Source organism: Echiichthys vipera (assembly GCF_963691815.1).
Source record: "Echiichthys vipera genome assembly, chromosome: 14".
Lineage (NCBI taxonomy): Eukaryota > Metazoa > Chordata > Actinopteri > Perciformes > Trachinidae > Echiichthys > Echiichthys vipera.
This window is the reverse complement of record NC_139839.1, coordinates 13,565,163-13,585,667: the sequence shown is the minus strand read 5'-3', so window position 1 is coordinate 13,585,667 and position 20,505 is coordinate 13,565,163. Positions and strand designations below refer to the sequence as shown.

General features: G+C 40.1%; 1 protein-coding gene across 1 annotated transcript in view; it reads right to left on the bottom strand.

Moving 5' to 3' along the window:
- Positions 1–20,505, bottom strand: part of frem2a (FRAS1 related extracellular matrix 2a) — a gene marked incomplete at both ends in the record, with an annotated part of 55,841 nt that overhangs the window by 17,223 nt on the left and 18,113 nt on the right. The window contains 4 exons of the mRNA XM_083926327.1: positions 3,399–3,650; positions 4,796–4,921; positions 8,651–8,881; positions 19,692–19,838. Of these exons, the coding sequence (XP_083782453.1) occupies positions 3,399–3,650; positions 4,796–4,921; positions 8,651–8,881; positions 19,692–19,838 (756 nt within the window). The remainder of the gene's footprint in view (positions 1–3,398; positions 3,651–4,795; positions 4,922–8,650; positions 8,882–19,691; positions 19,839–20,505) is intronic.

Genomic DNA, 20,505 nt, shown 5'->3' with positions numbered 1-20,505 from the left:
GAGCGTGGGTTCGTTTTAAGCCGTATTTACACTTTAATGCATGTGTAAAATGCCCCCTTAAGTGGATTCATTTGTTTCTTGTCCACTAGACACCAATGTGCAAATTGTTGACTATTTTAATTTTCTTTCCTTTTTTCCCCTAATTGGTATACTGTATGTACCAGGAGGCAGAATTAAGAAAGAGATTGCATTTCTTATCACAATTTGCTTTTTGTATGCTAATTGAGGATATGTGGTGGAAGATGGCATGTATCGATAATTAAAATATTTATAATTAATAATAATTTGGTTTAAGAACTTTTTAATCAACAGCGAGGGCACAATGTACAAATGAGAAGAGAGTGAGTGATTCTGCTGCTTCGGGAGTGTGACCAACAGTAATGCTGCCCTAATATTGAAATGAAGGACTGAGTTTCCAAGAAATACTCTGAGCTGATCTACAATTCTACAAACTTAGCTGTGGCCATATGAAACCCGCCTGAGAGAGTGTCCTCTCTCCTTGGCAGGGTACAAGGAGATGGCAACACTCGCTTGGAGTCAGAGTGTGCAGCCATGTGGAGCGCAACACTCAGGGAGACAGGTACTGTAGAGTTTAATCTGATAAAGTACTGAATCTAGCAGACACCCCTGGGTCTTTTTTTTCAGCTCAAGTGAGAGAAAGTGAGAGAGGGAGAGAGAGAGAGAGAGAGAGAGAGAGAGAGAGAGAGAGAGAGAGAGAGAGAGAGAGAGAGAGAGAGAGAGAGAGAGAGAGAGAGAGAGAGAGAAAGAGAGAGAGAGAGAGAGAGAGAGAGAGAGAGAGAGGTGGTAGTGGAAATACAGATGGAAAGAGAACAGCAGACTGAACTTGACTTTGACCTGGGGGAAGGAAAAATGGGGCTAGAGAGAGCACTAGCAGTCACACTTGGAGTTTTACAAGTGCTTTTTTCACCACTTACCTTTGATGCAGAATTTGAGGTCTAATGTTAACACACACACACACACACACACACACACACACACACACACACACACACACACACACACACAAACACACATATATAAACACATAGGCACAGCAGGCAGCCAAGCACACTCTTGTTTTTTTTTCCTTGGCGAGTTGAGGTAGTATTAAAGTGAAGGAGGGTGCAGTTTGACTGCCTGGGTGCAGGTATTAGAGCACTGTCAGATGGTATTTTATCCTCTGGGAGGCTAAAAATGACACATCATCTCTCACAGGAGTTGGGCTTTCACAAACACATTTCCATTCCTTTGAACTCAGCACAACTGAAGCCTTCTGACAATATAACAATCAGACAGTATGTCACGTCTCTTGTTAACTAGCCCCCAGATGCCTCTGTGCGCGAGCACACACATACACATACATACACACACGCACACATTAATTTGGCACAATTGTTTGTATCCCTAAATGGGTTCTCAGTTGTAAGTCATTGTTTTATTCATCCCAGTCTGCAGTCTGGTAACGGCATGACAAGTCCTCACCGACACTTTCCTCACTGATTCTTTCTGATACAAACAAGTCATGACAAAATAAAAAGAAATTGAGAGAGAAATAGTCTGTGAAAGATGTCTTCATGTTTCTAAGATATACAGTAATCTAAACATACACCCTGACCCACATACTACAAAAAAATGTGTTTCAGGCTGAAGTTGAATTAATGACAACCGGATTATCTGCAGTTACCTTATTATGCGATGCAATATTCTTTATTACTGGTGTATTTAGAGGCAAGAGTGCCTGAATAACATTTTCCCTTACAGTATTTCCTGTGTAATCATTTGTGATGGCAGCTAAATGTAGACACTCATTTCTCGCTACAGAATACGACGAATAATAAGTTCTATATTGTATTTAGCAAGGTAAAAAGGAATTCAGAGCACAGCCATGTTTATAGCACTGTACATCTTGTGAACCAGACTACACTCAGTTGGACTGGATATGGGTCAATTAAATCTTATTCTTTGGTTTTCCTTCAGAACTCGTCTGAAAATATTCACTTACTGGGATTTTACTAACAAGAAACCAGAGTAGTTTTTACAGTTTAAATGTCTCTCGTTTGATGGTAGATGGGTGGGTGAGCCTGTATGAGAGCTGCAGTGTACATAAGGACACGAAAGGCTTCCTTACCACTATCTATAAGACCCTAATGCTGTATTACATAAATACTCCCTTGTGTCTGGGTACAAAAGTATGGATTTTATAGTAACAATCTATAGGGAATTTAACAGAAAATTTTTAGCAGACATTCAATCTTTCTATACAGTAAATCAATGTAGAATAGTTGTGGTGGGATGCGTATTTCCCAGCAGGGTTCTCCCCCAGCCAGAAATATCCTCTACATATGTCTCTGCTTGTCAGAAGATGGAATCTACTATTTCCATACAATGTTATAAGGATGAAAGCAGCCTGAGGACATGCCAACATAATGTAGTCCCACTGGACTCCTGTGTGAGTCTCAACATTAATTAAAAATTGAATAACAGCAAGACAGGAGTTTGATTCCATGTGTCTGCTGCAGGTGAGGGGTCTTTGCCATAGTGTTTCTGACATGCCTCAACAGCCAGTAAGTCTGTAAACAAGCTTAATAAAGTGAACTTCTGTGATATACAAGTAAAATCTCTACTAGTATGGCGCACTGTGTCGTATGTGTACATATGTATGCGTTGTTAAACTTTAAAGCTGGAATCTGTTCTCAGGCTTTAGAAAAACAGAGTTTAGACAAGACGTTTCTTTTGGCTATTTTACGAATGCAGATGTGCATGCATGTCCCTTCGGATGATGAAAGCCTGATTCAAAATAATAAATGTGGAAAATACGGCAGAAAAAGTTGCTGTTCCAGCTACTGTGCAAAACGTAGCAATATCGACAAAGCCTTTCAGTGAGGCAGTGAAAATGTTGCTTACTGTTTAACCTTCTGCTAACCGTAGCCAGAGGCTCATAGCTGAAGCTAATTCAAGTACATGTGTATGTAGCTAGAGCCTCAAATAGCAGTAGTGATCGCAAAGACCCATAAGTTTGCAAAGAAAACAGGACAGTAATTCTCATAGAATTGCCGCTATATAACGGAGGCACCTGGATTACAATTAGGATTGGGATCATTTAAATGTATGACTAGTACTTGTACAAGTTACTGTTTTTTTTTTTTTACCTTTTCCAGAAAACTGCCTACTCGAGCATCTTTAAAGCCCCAAACATCTTTGCAGCCCCTCTTCGGAGACAAAACACCTCGTGCAAAGTTCAACATGACCACTCATCCATGGGATTTGGGTACATCCTACATCACATTCAAAGGGGAAAGTCTTTAATCAAAGATGTTTTTATCTATAAAGCTAGTATAACTTGCACAGAAAGATCACTAGAAATAGATACATGGGGGTGGATTATCAGCATGCCTTACCATCGTCCATATCCTCCAAAATGTTGACTTTGGTGGTGGGGTAGTGCGCTCCCAGGCGCCCCCCGACAGGCAGTGACAGAGTGACGTTGAAGCTCTCCTCTCCCTCGTACAGAGAGTCGTCGATGACCATCACGCGACACTGCTTCTCCCTCTCGTCCTTGTCGAAGCGAAGGACGCTGCCGTGCTCCTCCGGACGGGAGATGTAATCCGAGTAAGACAGGACAGTGGTAGGAATCGTCCCTGAGGCAGAACCTTTAGAGGGAACAGCAATAGTGACAGGAGTTTAGGAAGATATTTAAATCTAAAAAGTACATAATTAAAAAATATAGTAGGACGACATCGAAAACTTGAGCCCTTGATACATATATAGCAGTTTTTCAGACAGCATCTCTAATCTGAGGAAGTAATCGTCATATTCAGGTTTTGCTGAATTTATGAGAAAAGTCACCAATACCAGCAGTGATGTTGCAGCTTGCTATTATCACAAAAAGAGTGGAGTTGTTGTGGAGGTTGTATGAAAGCTATTGATTTGAATAAACTCACCAGCTAACATCTAATTGTATCGGGCTTATTTTGCTGCTTATTATTTCAGAATGCAAAAGTGGTGTGAACTGCATCTCCTCCTGTATATGTGTAAATAGATTTCATTGATTTTTTTTTTTTAAAGGCATAGACCAGATTTTTTGAAGTGGGTTTGTATGAGGTACTGATCCGTAGTCAGTGTGTTACATACAGTAGATGCAGTCGACAAACTCCCAGTTTGGAGAAGCAGACAGCAGTACGTAACGGAAGTTAAGCAATGTGCTGCTGTGGACGGTGGCAGCACTTAAACACATTTTAGCCAACTTAAAAAGGTGCACCTTTAAAAAAATCAATATCAGTTTAAGTTCACACTATATTTAGAATATTTTCACTGCTTTATCTTGCTGTTGGACAGACCTGTTTGAGTTTACGCAAGATAAACTGAAGCCATTATCTATGCTATCGTCAAAGCCTGTGATTTTACCATGCAGAACACAGGAGTTTCTGGTCTACCACTGCCCTTTATCAGTTACTTTGTTTGTTAGTGTTGTTAACCCTTTAAAACCCTAATTTCACACAAAAAACACAAAGAAACCCAAACTATCCCTTTAATGTGTGCAGTATCCCTTATCAAATTTTAGTGCTGTCTAATGCTACGATTTGTTTGCAAGTATGATATTTTTTTATAAAGATTAAGGTAAATAATGTTTATTCTACACTACTCAAACGCTATGTGAATACAGGATATGTTATTAATTGAGGCTTAAATAATAATATTCATCATCTAATATAATCAGTCGGACCAGCAAGCCGATGTGCAGCAGAGGGACTGACTGTAAATGGGTTAGATGAGGTAAAAAAAGGTGAGTCCATACCCTGCTGTGTATAGCAAACCACCATGAGCTCCTGGCTGATGTCTCCACTGCGGTGTACCGGGATGAAAAGCTCTCCAACATCTTCCTCCACTGAGTGGCTTTGTTCAGGGAAGAACACAGTCGACTCTGTTTGGAGGAGAGAAGAGAATGAGTGGAGGGAGGAAAAAAGAAAAGGGTAAAGATATGTTTAACAATTTGCAAAAATCCACAGCACATTAGGCCATCAAGGACTGATACAGGCTTTTGTTCTAGCTCTGCATTAGTAAGCTGTAGCTGACGTTTTTTTCATTCAGATCTATTGAAGTGGTGGTCCTGCAGTGCGCTTATTCATATTCAAAAATAACTCTCCATCAGAGTTTTTTTTTTTTGACTTGATGCAACCAGAGGTGCTCTTCAAAGAGACCCCTCTGGAAGTTTTCTTACTGCCCGGTGTGTCACGGACAATTACACATGCAAGCCTCTCGGTTCATCCCACAGAGAGGAATCAGCTGGAAGTTTCACACATCGACTCCTCTACAAGTAGAAGGGTCAGCAACACCATCTCTCTTCTTTTTCTACTCTTATTCTCCACTCCTCTCTCTCTCCCCGTCTCTGAGAGGATTTTGTGATTGAGAGAGAGACTTAGAGCGAGTGAAAGCATCATCTATCAAAGCTAAGAACTTACTAGCATTACAGAAACAATAAATGTTGGAGCTATTTTCCACAGACGCACAGGGACCAATAAAAATACAGGCAGTGGGGACTAAACTTCATCTTGTCCCAGATCTTCTTTTGACTTTGTCCCCCTCCCCCACTCTCTTTGAGCATGTAGATGAATGAGTGAATGAAGGATGGAAGCTTCAATACACTTAGGGTTTTGCTTGTGCAAAACAAAAACTTGCATTAAAATGGCAAGGGCTGGAGTGTGAAAAATCAGTGCTAGGACATATTTAGATGCTTGATTCAACACCCGGCGTAACAAATAGATCATCACCTGCAATGACTCTTTGGGATGAAGTCATCAACGTAAGACAATCTAAAGCGCCCCAGGGGGTCAAACATTTCTTTTCTCTGATGGTAACGCTCTTTAAATTGTTCTCTTCTCCTTCATTTCTTCTCTCTGCCGCTGCCCACAATCTGTCACTCCCCAGGGGGGTACAGGGACTCATAGCAGGGGATTAGGGTCCACTGCTTACCTATCACACATTTATACCCTGATTTTCTTTTCTACCTCCATGCACATACAGTAGCAAACACCTCCTCTCCATATGGTTCTTTCACATTTCACCTCACACTTCACCCTTCTAGTCACCCAAGTGACTGGAGGAAAACAGTCATTTTAAAACATTCATGGGGAGAAAGAACACACTTATACAGGGGGTGTTAAAATAGTAATCACTTGCACCTGATCTTGATATTGTCTCGCTAATACAGAAACAAAAAAATAAAATCTGTTTGGTTTTTATTTCTATGTCTAGAACTTCTCCATTATTGATCATTTCATGAATATTCCATGGGTGCAGGGATATTTTCCTTGTTTCTAGTGTCTCATTGTTGTTGCACATTTCACTCTTTACCACCTCATAAAACTGCTCATGCCCATAAGCCAAAGCCTAAAACCTAAAACAAAACAGCCTCTAGAGACCTACAGTTGATAGCACTATGTAGCAATATAAAGCACAACACCATGTCACGGTCCAAAGCAGCGGCAATCTCACAAAATGCAGTCCCTTGTTCGATGTGTCCTACATTACATCCCTAACTGAGACAAAGCTCTCACAATTACACAGGGATGTGCTTGACTGCAGCTGGACTTGCAATCTTAAATGAAGAAATTACAAAGTAGAAAACAATTCTTCATAGTTTAGTGGAATGACCTTGATGTAAATGCAGTACAGTTACAGCGCTGCTGATATATAGCATCCTCGCTATACAGAGGAAGCAAGAGAGATTCCACTGACTGTAGCAAAAGGCTGGTGCTGCTTGCAGCAAGCAGTCAAACATCAAGCTGCCACCTTCATCTTCAGTCAGCACTGTGCATGGATTATATATGAAGAAAGTCACAAAGTTTTGCAGGAGGATCACAGCCCATAATTACACAGAGTTGGGTCTGCTGCAGCACTGAAAGTGGATGCACCAAAGGCAACCGCCCTATAGGACGAGCCCACTTATTCGTTATTAATACAAGTAGCAACAGTCTACAGAGGGGTGATGGAGGAAAACAATAAAGGAGAGCTCCAGGCATTCATGCAGACAAACATAGACTGATAGTGCGGTTAGAACAAACTCTAAACTTGTTATGCTAATTTTTGAACACTTTTGGTTAAAGCTTAGCAATCTTCTCTCCTCCTCTAAAGCTATTAGCCTAGCTGACTTATCCTCTGGGGAGAGAATCGCCAGCTAACCAGAAGACCAAGCAAAGCCTGTTTTCATCATTAGAGAAAGAAGCTGGGGTACAGCGAACGCCACAGGCATAGCTAAAGCTTCACTGGCCCATTACGGTGCAGAGTGAGTGGCACATCTCTGTCACATTAGCCAATCCCCGGAGATGACTGAAAACAAACCAGCCCCTGCCCTTCACACACACACACACACATACACACACACACACACACACACACACCATAATTAACCCACAGGGGAGAAAAGATTGAGAAGGGAGAATGTGAGGGGGAGATAGAGAAAACAACATAGTGAAAGAGAGAGGATGATAAGACAAAGAAAGAGAAAGAAAGAGAGAGAGATAAGTGATGAGAGCAGCTGTTGTGCATCACTATAAGCTTTGGTGTTTCCATCTTCCTTGCACATCTATAATTACTTAAAAGTTGTACTGAGGATGGGATAAATGCATAGAAAAAAACTGAATGTAAAAGCTGCAGAAGTAAATTTGGCCTTGATGGCACAGAGCAGCACTACTCAATATTCCATTAACATTTCAATTTGCAGGCAAAGACACACAGAATGAGGAGAGTGAAAATGGCAGAATGCAAACTATTCAAGAGAGAAAGAGACTTTTTGTACTTGACCATTAGGGTTTGACCAATGTTCACCATTAAACAGCAATATCAAATCTGTCTATCAGCCTTTGATTTGGCCCGATGGTAATGGAGAAATAAATAAACAAGTAGCTCTAATCATGCTGTTTTTTTTGTATCACTGGGTTTTAGGAATAAGCACTCTACTCAGCATTTCCAGTGACATAGTACAATAACACAGTAATCATCCCCAAAACAAATCTCCACTGGTTGTCATGTCATATTTCTCCTCCTAGACTCCTTGAGGACAGATTTGACTTGACTCTATATCTACAGTAGACAGTGTTTATATTGACAATTCTTCATTCTGTGTGTGCCAAGTTGACTGATGCATCACACAACAAATGTGATATACGGTAAAGGGTTGTGTATTTTTCATTTCTTTGTAACTTGAGTGACAGATGGGATTTTGTGTGGTATACATTTTAAATGTCAGAAACTTCACTGTGTCTGTTAAATGTGTCTGTTCAGCTGGGCAAAGCAAACTCCCCTGGTTTGGAAATATTCTATTAAGTTGTATTTTCAATCCTTCATATTGTCTGTCCATTGAGACTGTGTTTGATTTATATTTTTAATAATGGATATCACATGGAATAGGGACACTAAACTGAATAAATATATATTTATGATGGAAAATACAGAATAAATCGATAGTTGGTACAAATCTTTGTAATCAATCATCCTGAGGGTGTTGAATACCTTTGTTACGCCACATGCTATAGATTCTGGTTTGTGATTTAGGATCTATTTCACAGCGTTATCACTGACAGCTGTCCTCCATTGAGTTACAACAAAAAAATATTGAATGATCTAACTCAATAAGTAAGGATAAGCGACTGACCGTCACTAGGATCCAGGATCTCAACTGTTGCTGTTGCAGGGAATTCAATAACCCCCATCACTGGCTCCGACAGCAAAATCTGGAAGGTCTCTGCCTGCTCGTACTTCCCATCAGTCAGTATCCGGACTCGCCACATGGCTCTGGTCTGTCCCGGGTTGAACTGGACCTGCCTCTGGGACTTGCCCTTGAAATCCTCGTCTTTCTTTGCGCTACCATCTTGGGTGCCAATGCCTGAAAGATACAGAGAGTGATGATAGGTGTAAAAAGGTAGAGAAAAAAAGGAGAGCAAGCCAGGTGAGTAAAAAATAAGACAGCCAGGAAGAAGTGAAGATAAGTGACCATTAGAAAGTGACAAGCAGGAGAGAGATACAGATGAAAAGCAGATTAGATATTCACACCCTTTAATGTTGTTCAGAAAGTGTTGAGAAAACGAGCCTTGCTTCTGTTTTTTCTGCACTGATCACTAGAAGAGTCTCAGGAATGTGTGAAATGAATTTGTGACTGAGGCGTTTAAATATTCCACCATAGTGAGATGGATTAGCTACCACAGTTGTTTGCCAAGGGTTAGGTATGCTTGCATGTGTGTGAGTGTGTGTGTGTGTGTGTGTGTGTGTGTGTGTGTGTGTGTGTGTCTGTCTCCTTTTCTCTTCAAATGTCTCTTATTTCATTTATAATATGGCTTTCATGTGAATCCACTTATCAACGATCCATCTAACATTCATGCTCATCAATACACCTTCTTCAAAGTAGCAGAGCTACCACTGGGTTTCACATCAAACACACATCAAGGAAACCCAGGTGGCAGAAGCCATACAATAATGTATTAAATTTGGAAATATGCTGTTCACATTCCTTTGTCTACATTCACAGGGCCTCATGAGAACAAGGTGAGAAGAGCCATGCCAGGCTGATGCATGTGCCTGAAAATAAAAAATGATTTGTTTTCCTTTTTCAGACACAGAGGGAAAACAGGTGACAAACACATGCAGATAAGACTGGATACATTAGATCATTCACAGTGAGATCTGAGTAGTGGGTATTGTATGCAAAATGTAAGCTGAAAATAATTATACACAAAGGAATATGCAGTTTTACACAGTCACAGTCATTTATGTTACTATACCTGTGAGGAGCATCAGTGATTACATTCATTCACAAACCGCCAACACAAATATGGAAAAAATGGGATTGAAAGCTTCAAGATTGTTGTGAATGGTTGAACCTTGCATTTCTGGTTTAACTCTATTTTTTTGCCAAGAGGGAAGAGGCTTGTTGAATGTACTGCAAAGTATGAGTACATGGGTGTGGAGTAACACCAGAACACCATTGGCCCAGCAAATACGAGATTAGAGCTGGACGATTGAAATCGTTTATCGGCTTTCAATGGAATCGTGGTATCGTGATGAAATCATATATAGAGATATCGGGATACACAATTACGTCATCTAACGTGATAATAACAAACATATATAAATTCTGATGTTAAGTAACATAAAAATACCCAGTGATTTATAATTACTTAGTTAAGTATTAAATTCAAACAGGAGTATACAAAAATAGGTTTTACCATGCCATTATTTCATATGGACTCTCTATTTATTGAATTGCCAGAGAACATGATATATATTAATATGTATTGTTAACGAGATAAGAAATCACCAGTATCTGGATAGAAGATTTTAGCCATATCATCCAGCCATATACTAGATTCACTGTTTTGGACCAATTTCAAGTGCAGAGAAATCATCACAATGGTCACTACAGCCGACCATTATAAAATGCCGCATTGTCTCACATGTGACATGATCTGTCGCCAGCAACCCATTAAACATTAATGCTTCTATCTCTTAATTTACTGGCAAGCATTGTTATCTCTCAACCTTCTTTGCTCCTCTGCTTTTTCTCAACAGGAAAAGCTAATGATGCTGCTATTGCTCACCGCAGCTGCACTAACACAACACAAAAAAATCCACTTCTCTGGGGGTTGTTAAAAGTCTTTCTGGGAGATGACTAATGGAAGTTCAGACAGGACAACTCATGGTTCACTTGCTGAGTGGTTGCTATCAATTTAATCTGGGTCAAGTTTTCCAAGGTGTATAAAAAATATGAATCAACAACACTTCATAATGAGATAGCTGCATTCTTAATCAAAAAGTACTACTAACAATATACTAATTAACAGCATAGAGCATCAGAGAGTACAGTGGAAATGCAACCAATACTGTACGTGACTAAGCTTAAATCCAAGCCCTGTCCTCCATACACAGACTTTGTTGCTTTTACTAAAGAAGCACTTGCTCTGGCTGCTTATATTGCTGCGGATGGGTTTACAGTTGAAAGCCTGGTGCATTTTATACAGACGCTCAAGGGTGCCTTCTGCACCAGTATCAAATGCAGAGGGCTATGACAAAACGGATGTATTTGACACCCTGACCTTGAACTAAAATAAAGTTAGAAGTTTTGCCTCAAATCCAAGGTCTTACTCAAAGAATTCCTCATCTGGAAAACATATTTGTGTTAGTACATTTCGTGCCAATTTGCCATTGGATTTCTCTTGCAGAAATGTAATTTTCAACTTGCTTGTAGTACTAGAGAAAAGATATGTAGGATCATCAAATAAAGGATAGATCAAGACCATGACTATCATTGCATTTCGTGGAGAAACTATTTCAATATCTGGCTGTGTGTTTTGCTTGGATAGACATACTAACCAAAAACATTGTCATCTTAAGGCTGTGCCACTAGTATCAGAAATGTTTGAAAGAAAACTCTCAGGGGCCTGTGCTGATCTATAGGCAGAGAGTTAAGCTTTTGCACTCAGGACGCCGCTTCAGGGCACCCATCCGGAGGACTTAGAGGTTCCATGGCGCCTTCATCCAAAGCAAAAATCACTCTGGCTGCATTCTTTGGACTTCCCTTGCACACTTGCTCTAGCTCTGTGATTCACTGAGTTGTTGTGTCATTGATGTTGTCTTTTTGTATTCTGTTTTAATGTGAACCCTTGCTGCTAAACAAATTTTCCTAACTAGGACAATAAACAGAATCTTGAACCGTGAGGGGGATGCCACCCTCCTTGTTAGCAAAATGACCAAAATGCATGCCCCTTGTTAACTGCCATCCCCTCTCTCCATTCCCTAGTAACAGAGAGAGTGCAGGGTCAGAGGGGTCATTTAGTAGAAAATGTTGGTCTAGTCGGCCTGACTCATGATCCTTTCCTGACTGAAATTTGTACAAGTTAGAATTTATGGCCCTGACCATGTCTCTGAAATATCAGTGGCCTTTGTGTATTGATAAATCCATGGTGATGTGGGTGGTGCTGAAGTAGCAGACAGATTTTTAATTTGTGACCTTTTCTCAGTCCCACCCTTCTGTCAGTTTCGTCTTGTTTCTATGATATTCTCTAATCTATATCACTTAGAGTCTGTGCCTATATGTAAAATAACTTCATTATTTTAACTTTCAAACTATAAATCAAAAGTCTCAACTTCATATCATTATATTCCAGTCATGGTTGATTCTGTAACTGCTGACAACGGCATGCTCTTTTAAATAATACAGAGCCCAGGATTTTATTCAACATGTGTATAGAATGTGTATTAACCACACATGGCAGCAGAGTCTTCTTGAGTGGCCTCTCTGTCAAAAATGCAATGCAATGCATCTGTTCAACGCATTCTCATCAGCAGGTTCATATGATATCTTAGGGAAAGTCATGCACAACAAATCGTAGGACATATGAAATATGATGGACACAGATTTGTATGATATCCTACAAATATGAAATTCTTTTTACTGATGGGTGGCCATGATGGTTACATTAATGCAACACAAGATGACGGTTAAATTTTTGGAACAAAATTACTTGGTTAAGATGAATAAAGAGGTCATGGTTTGGCTTAGTAATTCTGGGACACAAGCACCACCAGGACATGAACGCTGGCCCCCCTGCTAAAAGTCCTTTGTTTTTAGGACCCGTCCATCACCCGACCCTCCTCCCTACACAGATTTTAGTGGTCTTACACTAAGTCCCCTAATTTTGTTCTATGCTCCAATAGTAATTTCTACAGTAATACATGGATTACATACAAATTACAGAGCATTACTGAGGATACCCTTATCTGTCTACAGTGCAGAACAAACTGTGGACTGGGAGAATTTATCATACCACACTTTTAATAACAGACTCTGCCACTAACAATAAAGACCACAGTGTGTCCTCACAACAGATCTTATCATTCTCATCTTTCCATCCTGATGATCAGTTGATCAAGAGAGAGAAAGTGTTGATGGAGCCTCACTGAGCCACCCTTGCTGGACTCCCTGGAAGCAAGAGACATGCGTTGCCTAGGGTCGACCTTGGGTTTCTCTCAGCAGGTGGCGATGTGGCCTACCCACCTGAGGGCTTTTGATCTTTATGGTGCTGTTCATCAGAGCCTCCATAACACAAGCTCTCACAAGGCAAGGAGTTGCTCACAAACACACGATTTCTGTTTATAGCTGCAGATTTCCCTTTCTTTTCTTCTGTATTGTAGATTGTTTCACTATTTAAAGCAGATCACCATGCTCATTATAAGATAAAGGTTGTTGCACATCAAGACAGCTGAGGTGGAAATCTGTACAAAAACAGGTTGGGGGTGGGGGGGTACAGCCCTTTCTATTCTCTGAGTGAAATTGAAATTATCTCTCCAGTCATCCTGCTTGGCTACAAAAATGAGTCTGGAATGCATCCCGCAGGAGATGATTAACCTGGGAAATGTACACCTTGCTAACAAGCCTTCATTTATCTCTCAGTACAAGGACAGCACAGAAAGGGCAAAAAATGCCAGCTTTAACTTATGCAAGAAATAAAAAAGACAAATGAGAATTCAATCCCACCTCGGGTTCCCCATATTACTACTACATAAGATAAGATAATATAAGATAAGATAAGATAGGAAGAAGAGAGGAAAGAAAAGGAAAGGACAGGAAAGGAAAGAAAAGGAAAGGAAAGATATGACAAGGAAGAAGACATTTAGAGTAAAGGGTTTCCTGAAATTAATAGATTTTACAAAGCAAAGACAAAAATGGAGAGGAAGCATCGATGATACCATGCGATGTGTAACGACCTCATACAGAACGCACACAAGGCAGTGGGAAAAATCGAAGACAGAGGAAAAACAGACAGCAAATGAGTGTTGCGCTTTAGTGAGACACGGGAAAGAAGAAGGTAAGGTAAGACGAACGACAAAGGGAGAGTGGGTGGAGGAAGAATTTAAGACAGCCTATGGCATAGACCCAGGGCTATAAGGCACTAAGGAAGGAGGAAAAAGAGACACGGTGTCTTTGATGAGAAATGGCATGTTAGAAGCAAAAGGACCAAATGCTTTCCAAGGTGAGATGAGGTGAGCGGAGATTAGAAATCAAAATAAAAGAAACTAAGATAAGTTAAGTGACAAAGTGACAGAACTCAATGAGAAGAAGGCACAGCTGGTAAGGAAGAGGGCAAATACCCATGAAAGCTTAAGCTGAAGGTTGATGTTGTCGTTTTATTAATAGGAAGTGAGAAAAACAGTGGAAGAAGAATCCTATCAGATCCGCATGCACTTGTCCAGCCCCGTACTGCCTGAGCTCTGCTTTGCAGGGGCATCTTTGAACCTTGATCTCATCTCTGCTTTCCTTCTTCATTGATCCTCTCAAACCTGCACGTCCTGTTGTGATGGAGCATGTGCAATAACTCTCCTCCACCGTTGCCTGGCACCACAGAAGCTTTCATCAGCTTACCCTTGCAATGACAGCAGGATTCTGACATCGCTTGTTTTTTTCTCTCTGTGCTTTACCAACCCTGACAACACTCCCTGTTTAACCTAATGTAATCTTCTGTCTAGTGATCTGCATGTACAATATCTACTTTTGCCAGCAATTCTTTTCTGGCTTTTTTTTCCTTTTCTTGTTTGGTCTTAAAGGAAATTTTTGCCATCAGTTAGTTACAGCTCTGTGTTTTTAATTATCTTTTATCCCCCATATCCTCTATTAGCACATCTCACACACACTTACACAAAGAGTGTAGCCTGGCAACATCAGATTAATTTGCAAATGTGTATTAGTCTGGAACCTCTCTGTTTAGGGGCGTTCGCAACAAGTAAGTTGGGGCGGTGCTTGGTCCGTTTTGAAGCAGAACAATGGCGGTCAGGTCATGAACTTCCTCAAATCACAGCTTGACAGTGCACTAAAATGCATCTATGAAAAAAACGAGGTATAGGCAATACAGTAACTGAATCACAATTAATATTTGATCACCACCAAATTTGACAGTTTGATCTGAGTTAAGTAAGCCTGGTATGTTGTGCTGGATGGAGAACCTCAGTTAGTAACTATGACACTCATCTGTCATTCATCGTCTTGAACCTGCCCCACATGAGATAAACAGCTGTGACTGGCTTCCCAGGAACTGGCCAACTGGAAATCAGCCTGAATAGGAGAGGGGCCAGACATACCTGCCAGAGCAAATAAAAATGAGTTCAGCTGATTGTCTAGTTTCCAGGCTATATAGAGTGATAAAGTATGAGTGAACTTGTGTTTTTAGTTGGATTTAAAAATTAAACAACAGCTCGGAGGTCTTACTTAGAAGCTCTGTCTGGCTTGGGACTCCAAAGAGTCGCCAGTTCAAGACTCCCTATGGAAAAATTAATTCCCCCACACAGGACTAACAAAGGAATGCTTCCATAACCATAATGGCTGAACAGACTCGTAGCACTCTTCAGAGCTGAAACAATTAAGAGGATTAATCAAAAAGTCAATTGACACAAAATTAATTGTAAACAATTTTGATAACTGATTAACTGATTAACTGTTAATGTAACCTTTTAAGCAAAATGCCAAACATTTGCTGGTTCTGGCATCTCGAATGTGAGGATTTGCTAATTTTCTCTGTTTTATATAATTACAAATAAAACGTTTTTGGATTTTAGACTCTTGGTGGGACAAAGCAAGCTACTGAATTAAGTTGAAATTGTGAAGGACATTTTCTCTATTTTCTGACCAATTTCCAGACAATGTGTCAAGATCTTAAAAATACTAAGCAAAGGTTTAATGGTAAAATTGTGTGTATGTGTGTGTGTGTGTGGGGGGGGGGAGAAATTATTTGCAACCCAATAATATATGTGATTGTTCCACTATTTTTTTGTCCCTGGCTGTAAACAAGGTTGTAGTTCCTGCTGTTTATCTGATGTGGGCGTATAAAACCGCAACCGTATAAAGCTGAGAATTGGCATTTTATCCTCATAGTATTGTTTCATTTCAAACCCTGGAAAAGTATGGCGTATAGTAGTTTCTGACTACACTGTATAATCAACATAATGACTGTTTGTTTTGGTTTTTTTTTGCATTTTACAGTGATATATAACTGTGTTTGTCTCATGGCAATGCTTTTTAAATAGGTTTTGACATATATTTACCTAAAATAGCCAAATGTCTGTGTTTGGCATACGAGTTTTGTAGTTGCCTTTGTAGCTTTGAAAGTTAACATCCCATGTCAGAATGACTTATGTTTTGTCCAAGTAAGTCAAATCAGTGCATGTCAGCTTTAACAACTATCTGACGATCAATGCTATGATAGGTATGATAGGTATATTAGCAAAAATGAATACAAGTAGAATCTCAACAACACAGACTCTTAAAGAGATGTTTGCAGCCGAAACTTTGGCTTTATAATGAGTTCAATTGACACCAAACATCAATCAAAGTTTTACAGTCAACGTATACTTATCAACAGGTTTGTATAATACCTTGTGAAAATTTCTATATAGCTTACGAAATGATGACCGGAAGTGGAGGGTGAAGATTAACCGGACGCTCGTCAGATGATTTTCGTTCCGCATTGCTTCCGCCTGGCTCCACTCATCCATCTGAGATTGCTCCATTGGAGAGGTGTTTTAGAAGGCTCGGCCTTGTCGAAAATCCTTGCATGTGATTGGATAAACCCCTTGTCCGTCATCTTTAGTGCATGTTTCTTCAACCACTCACATCCAAACCAACCCGTGACGCTACCACTACCAGCGAATCCATTTGGTAGATGAAGCTTTTGCCTAACCCAGTCGGGAGAAGGGCGAAAACATTGTTTCCACCAACAAAAGGCTTCAGAGCCGTTCTCTGGTGTTCTTTTAAAGAAAAAATATTCACTAAATTGGACAACACAGATGAAATAACAGCATCAATGTTGACGCCTTCGATGCGAGCCACCATTGTTGTCAGAATCAAAACACTCGCTTCTCCGCTACAACACATCTAAAAAAAATCCCGCCAAGCGGTCCTGATTGACTTGGCCATTTTTTAGGTGGTCCTGAGGTCCCTCTACTATGGAGCAATCCCAGATGGATGAGTGGAGCTAAGCAGAAGAACGGAAGAACAAAATTCATCTGGCAAGAGTCAGGTTAGGTGACGATTAAGTTTAGGCAACAAAAGGTGATGGTTAGGGTTGGACATCAAAACTACTTGGTTAGGATCAGAAAAAAAAATCTTATATTACATCCCCTGCTTTTAGGATGCAATACACACAAAATAAACATGTGAAATACCCACAAATTAAATACACTGAATACACACAAATTACCGTGCATTACTTTTCGTAGTCATAAGTACGAAAAGTCAATGAGAATAGCCCATTACGGTATTTAACTGCATTGTAATTAGTGTTCCAGCTATTTTGCCCACCTTGACCGTGGCTGTACTCAGTTATTGGTTCATTCGCTCCAGTCTTCTGTTCACCAGCCCAGCAAATTGAAATCTATGAAGGTTATTAGACTTCGATCACTTTCTGTTTTTCATTTTGTGTTGCTCTAAACTAGATTGTATTTTATAATCAGTGCCTGAACAGATCCACGCTGGGAATATGCACAAAACTACATGCACACATACATACATACATACATGCAAGCATACTGTACATACAATTTGACATTGATACTGGTATCAGGGTGACTGGTTTGGGGTAAGATACCCTTTTTCTTTAAATTATATTGGCCTAGGAGGAAAGCACTTTCACATTAATGCATTTTAGCTTCTACGTAACACTTCCACGTCGTTCATTCTAAAGGATATCTTAAAAGTGAACGTGCGTGCATGTGTTGTGTGTGTCGTCAGAGATAACCAGGTGCTCGCACGCCAAGAGATGAGAGTCAAAATGCAAGCTTTTATGTGTGCCAAAGAGATACACTCAAAACCTTCCTTGAGGAAATACATATACACACATGCACATACACCAGCACATGCTCTTAAAGCTTACATAAACTGCTACATTGTGATGCTCACACCTGACCCAACGATTAAAAGGGATCAGAATAATGATGAGAGGTGGGAGAGAGTAAAAGCTGCTTTTCCAAGAGAAAACGAGCTGCAGCACGACAAAGTCAGGCCTACAGTAAGAGGAGCGTTCAGGGACAACATCATCAACATCCTTTTAGCCTTCGATTCCGTGCAAATACTCAGACATAAGCAGAAAAACATGCCGGGCTGTTGTTTTCAAAATGAAATCACCTTCATCTGATGGTCAAAAAGCTTATTTAAAAAATCTGGCATTAGGCCTATCTAGCTGGCTTGATAGGAGATTTGAGCAGCACAGTGCCAGCAGTGTGTTCTCCGCCCACTCCGTGTTTTGTCTGTTTGTTCTCATTCACCGTTTGAACATATACCTACGAAAAGTAATGCGCTGTAATTCGTATTTAATCCACATATTCATTAATGTAGAAATTACGTCCGGAGCGAGGAAGACATTCACAACATAGTATAAGACTGCATAAATCAGCAAAGTCGTTGTGGTGGATGGGTTCTTTCACCTGAGGGACTGGTGTTCTTGTCCCAGAAATACTAAGCCAAACCACTTCTTTTTTTTTCTAATCCTTTCGGTGCCAAGACCCAACCACCACCTTTTGTTGCCTAAACTTAATCTGTTAAGTCACCAATATTTGCGCTCTCTGAGTTTTCTTTGGGTATTTAGTTGTATGCACCTGTTCAAGGTCATGCAATTTTATTGCTTTTTGAAAAGGACTGCGTTTGATGCCTCACTGTGACAAACCACTTGTCCACCTAGGAAAATAAAGCTGGAAGATCAAGGAAGAGTGTTGCTCCACAAGCAGAAAATAGGTTTCTTAACATTGTTTACTTTTATAGGCTGGTAAAAAAACTGTTACATCTCTGCACAGGGCACAGTGGTGACCTTACAGTTATCTTATCTAGCTTTCTAAAACTCATAACAAAACATTATTATTACAAACTCTAAAAGGGCTCAAGGCCAGACAAGATGACTTTGGTTTTGAGGGTAAATCTGGTTACTGTGTGTGTTGAAAGGAAATATTGCAATTGCTTTTTGGCTTCAACTGTCAGAGATTATGTTTGGTCTGGTGAATTATATAGGCACATAAAGCTCCGCAGTGAAGCAAATGGCACATTGTGTACACTATACACCAACACACAAGGACAAAAAGTAGAAAAATTAGGTTAGGTGTGATATTTCTTAAATTTCAGAGCATTTTGCCGTTATTTTCTTTTCTTCCTTATTTTATGCTTGCTAGGAAGAGGAATGTAGAGCCAAAAAAATGATATTAACAGCCATGTAAAGACGACTGAACACACCAGTACCAGTTCTTTTCTAGGCCTTAAGAAGCCACATGCAGTTCTGTGAGGCTGTATTCAGGCAGAGCGGTGTTCTGAGCTAAATGCCAACACCTGCATGCTAACATGATGTCTAGCAGGTATAATGTTTAGCAGTTTTTGTTAAGCATGTTAGTATGCAAACATTCACAAATTTGCACAAAGGAAAAAGTGCAGCTGAGGTTGACGGAGATCGCATTAGTTTGGTCATTAGTATCTGGTCCAGAAACAAAATACTGGACTGATGATTTTGGTGCTAGATAAAAAGTGTGGGCATCTCCAAAATCATCATATCATCATTATCATATTTAAGTGCGGACCAAAGTTGGGAACGGATTGACCGAACAGAAAGCCTAAAACACAAAGCATGTCCACTTGGATCAGGGAGGTAAAGAGACAGAAAGACAAACAGACTAACCAATGAAAGATGTCTCTCCCAGGTATCCTCTCCGCCTGAGCACCACCTCCAGGAACTTGTCCTCTTCATCCACCACATAATACTCTTTCTCCAGAGAGATCCAGGTCCAGTCCAGGCGGAACTGCTGTCCCTTGAGCTTGTTCCCACCTGGACAAATTACATAAGAAAATAAATACATTTCGTTACAGGTTGTAAACATTTTTCATTCTCTTTTTATTTTAGCTGTTAATGTTTCATTAAAAAAAAGCAAAGTATCTAGTACGCACCCAAATTTACAAAATGTGTTCCCTCTTACATAACTCTAGCAAGTGTGAACATACTGTCTCTGTGGAAATACTGTATGTGCAGAGGTGGATCTGTGCCTATTGTCGAGTTCAATTTTATTCTGTAAAAACTGGAAAGGAAACTATGAGGGGACCCAAGGGGGCAATTGCTGTAAAACTGTAATGAAGAAGAAGGGTTTTAATTATTTTCAGTCCAAATGCTCCCAACACATCTGCTGCAGGATATTAACAGATTCATAAAAAAAGAAACCTCACCATATAATACCTTTCTTCATCGCTCTTTTCATGTGCTCTACAATTAAATTCAATTTTGCCTTTTGTTGAACAGGATTTTCTTCTCACTTGTGAGCGCCATCCTGAGGATTTGATGTATGTCACCTAATCAGTGTTGTTAAGGAAGGGTTGGCATAGTTAGGGCTAGTCTAATAGAACCACTCAATAGCTGCCAATTCAACAAGCGGCCAGGAAGGATGATGCTTTGTGTGGCTAATTTGACCCACCTGCAGTGGGAAAAGATTTAGTACTGTGAA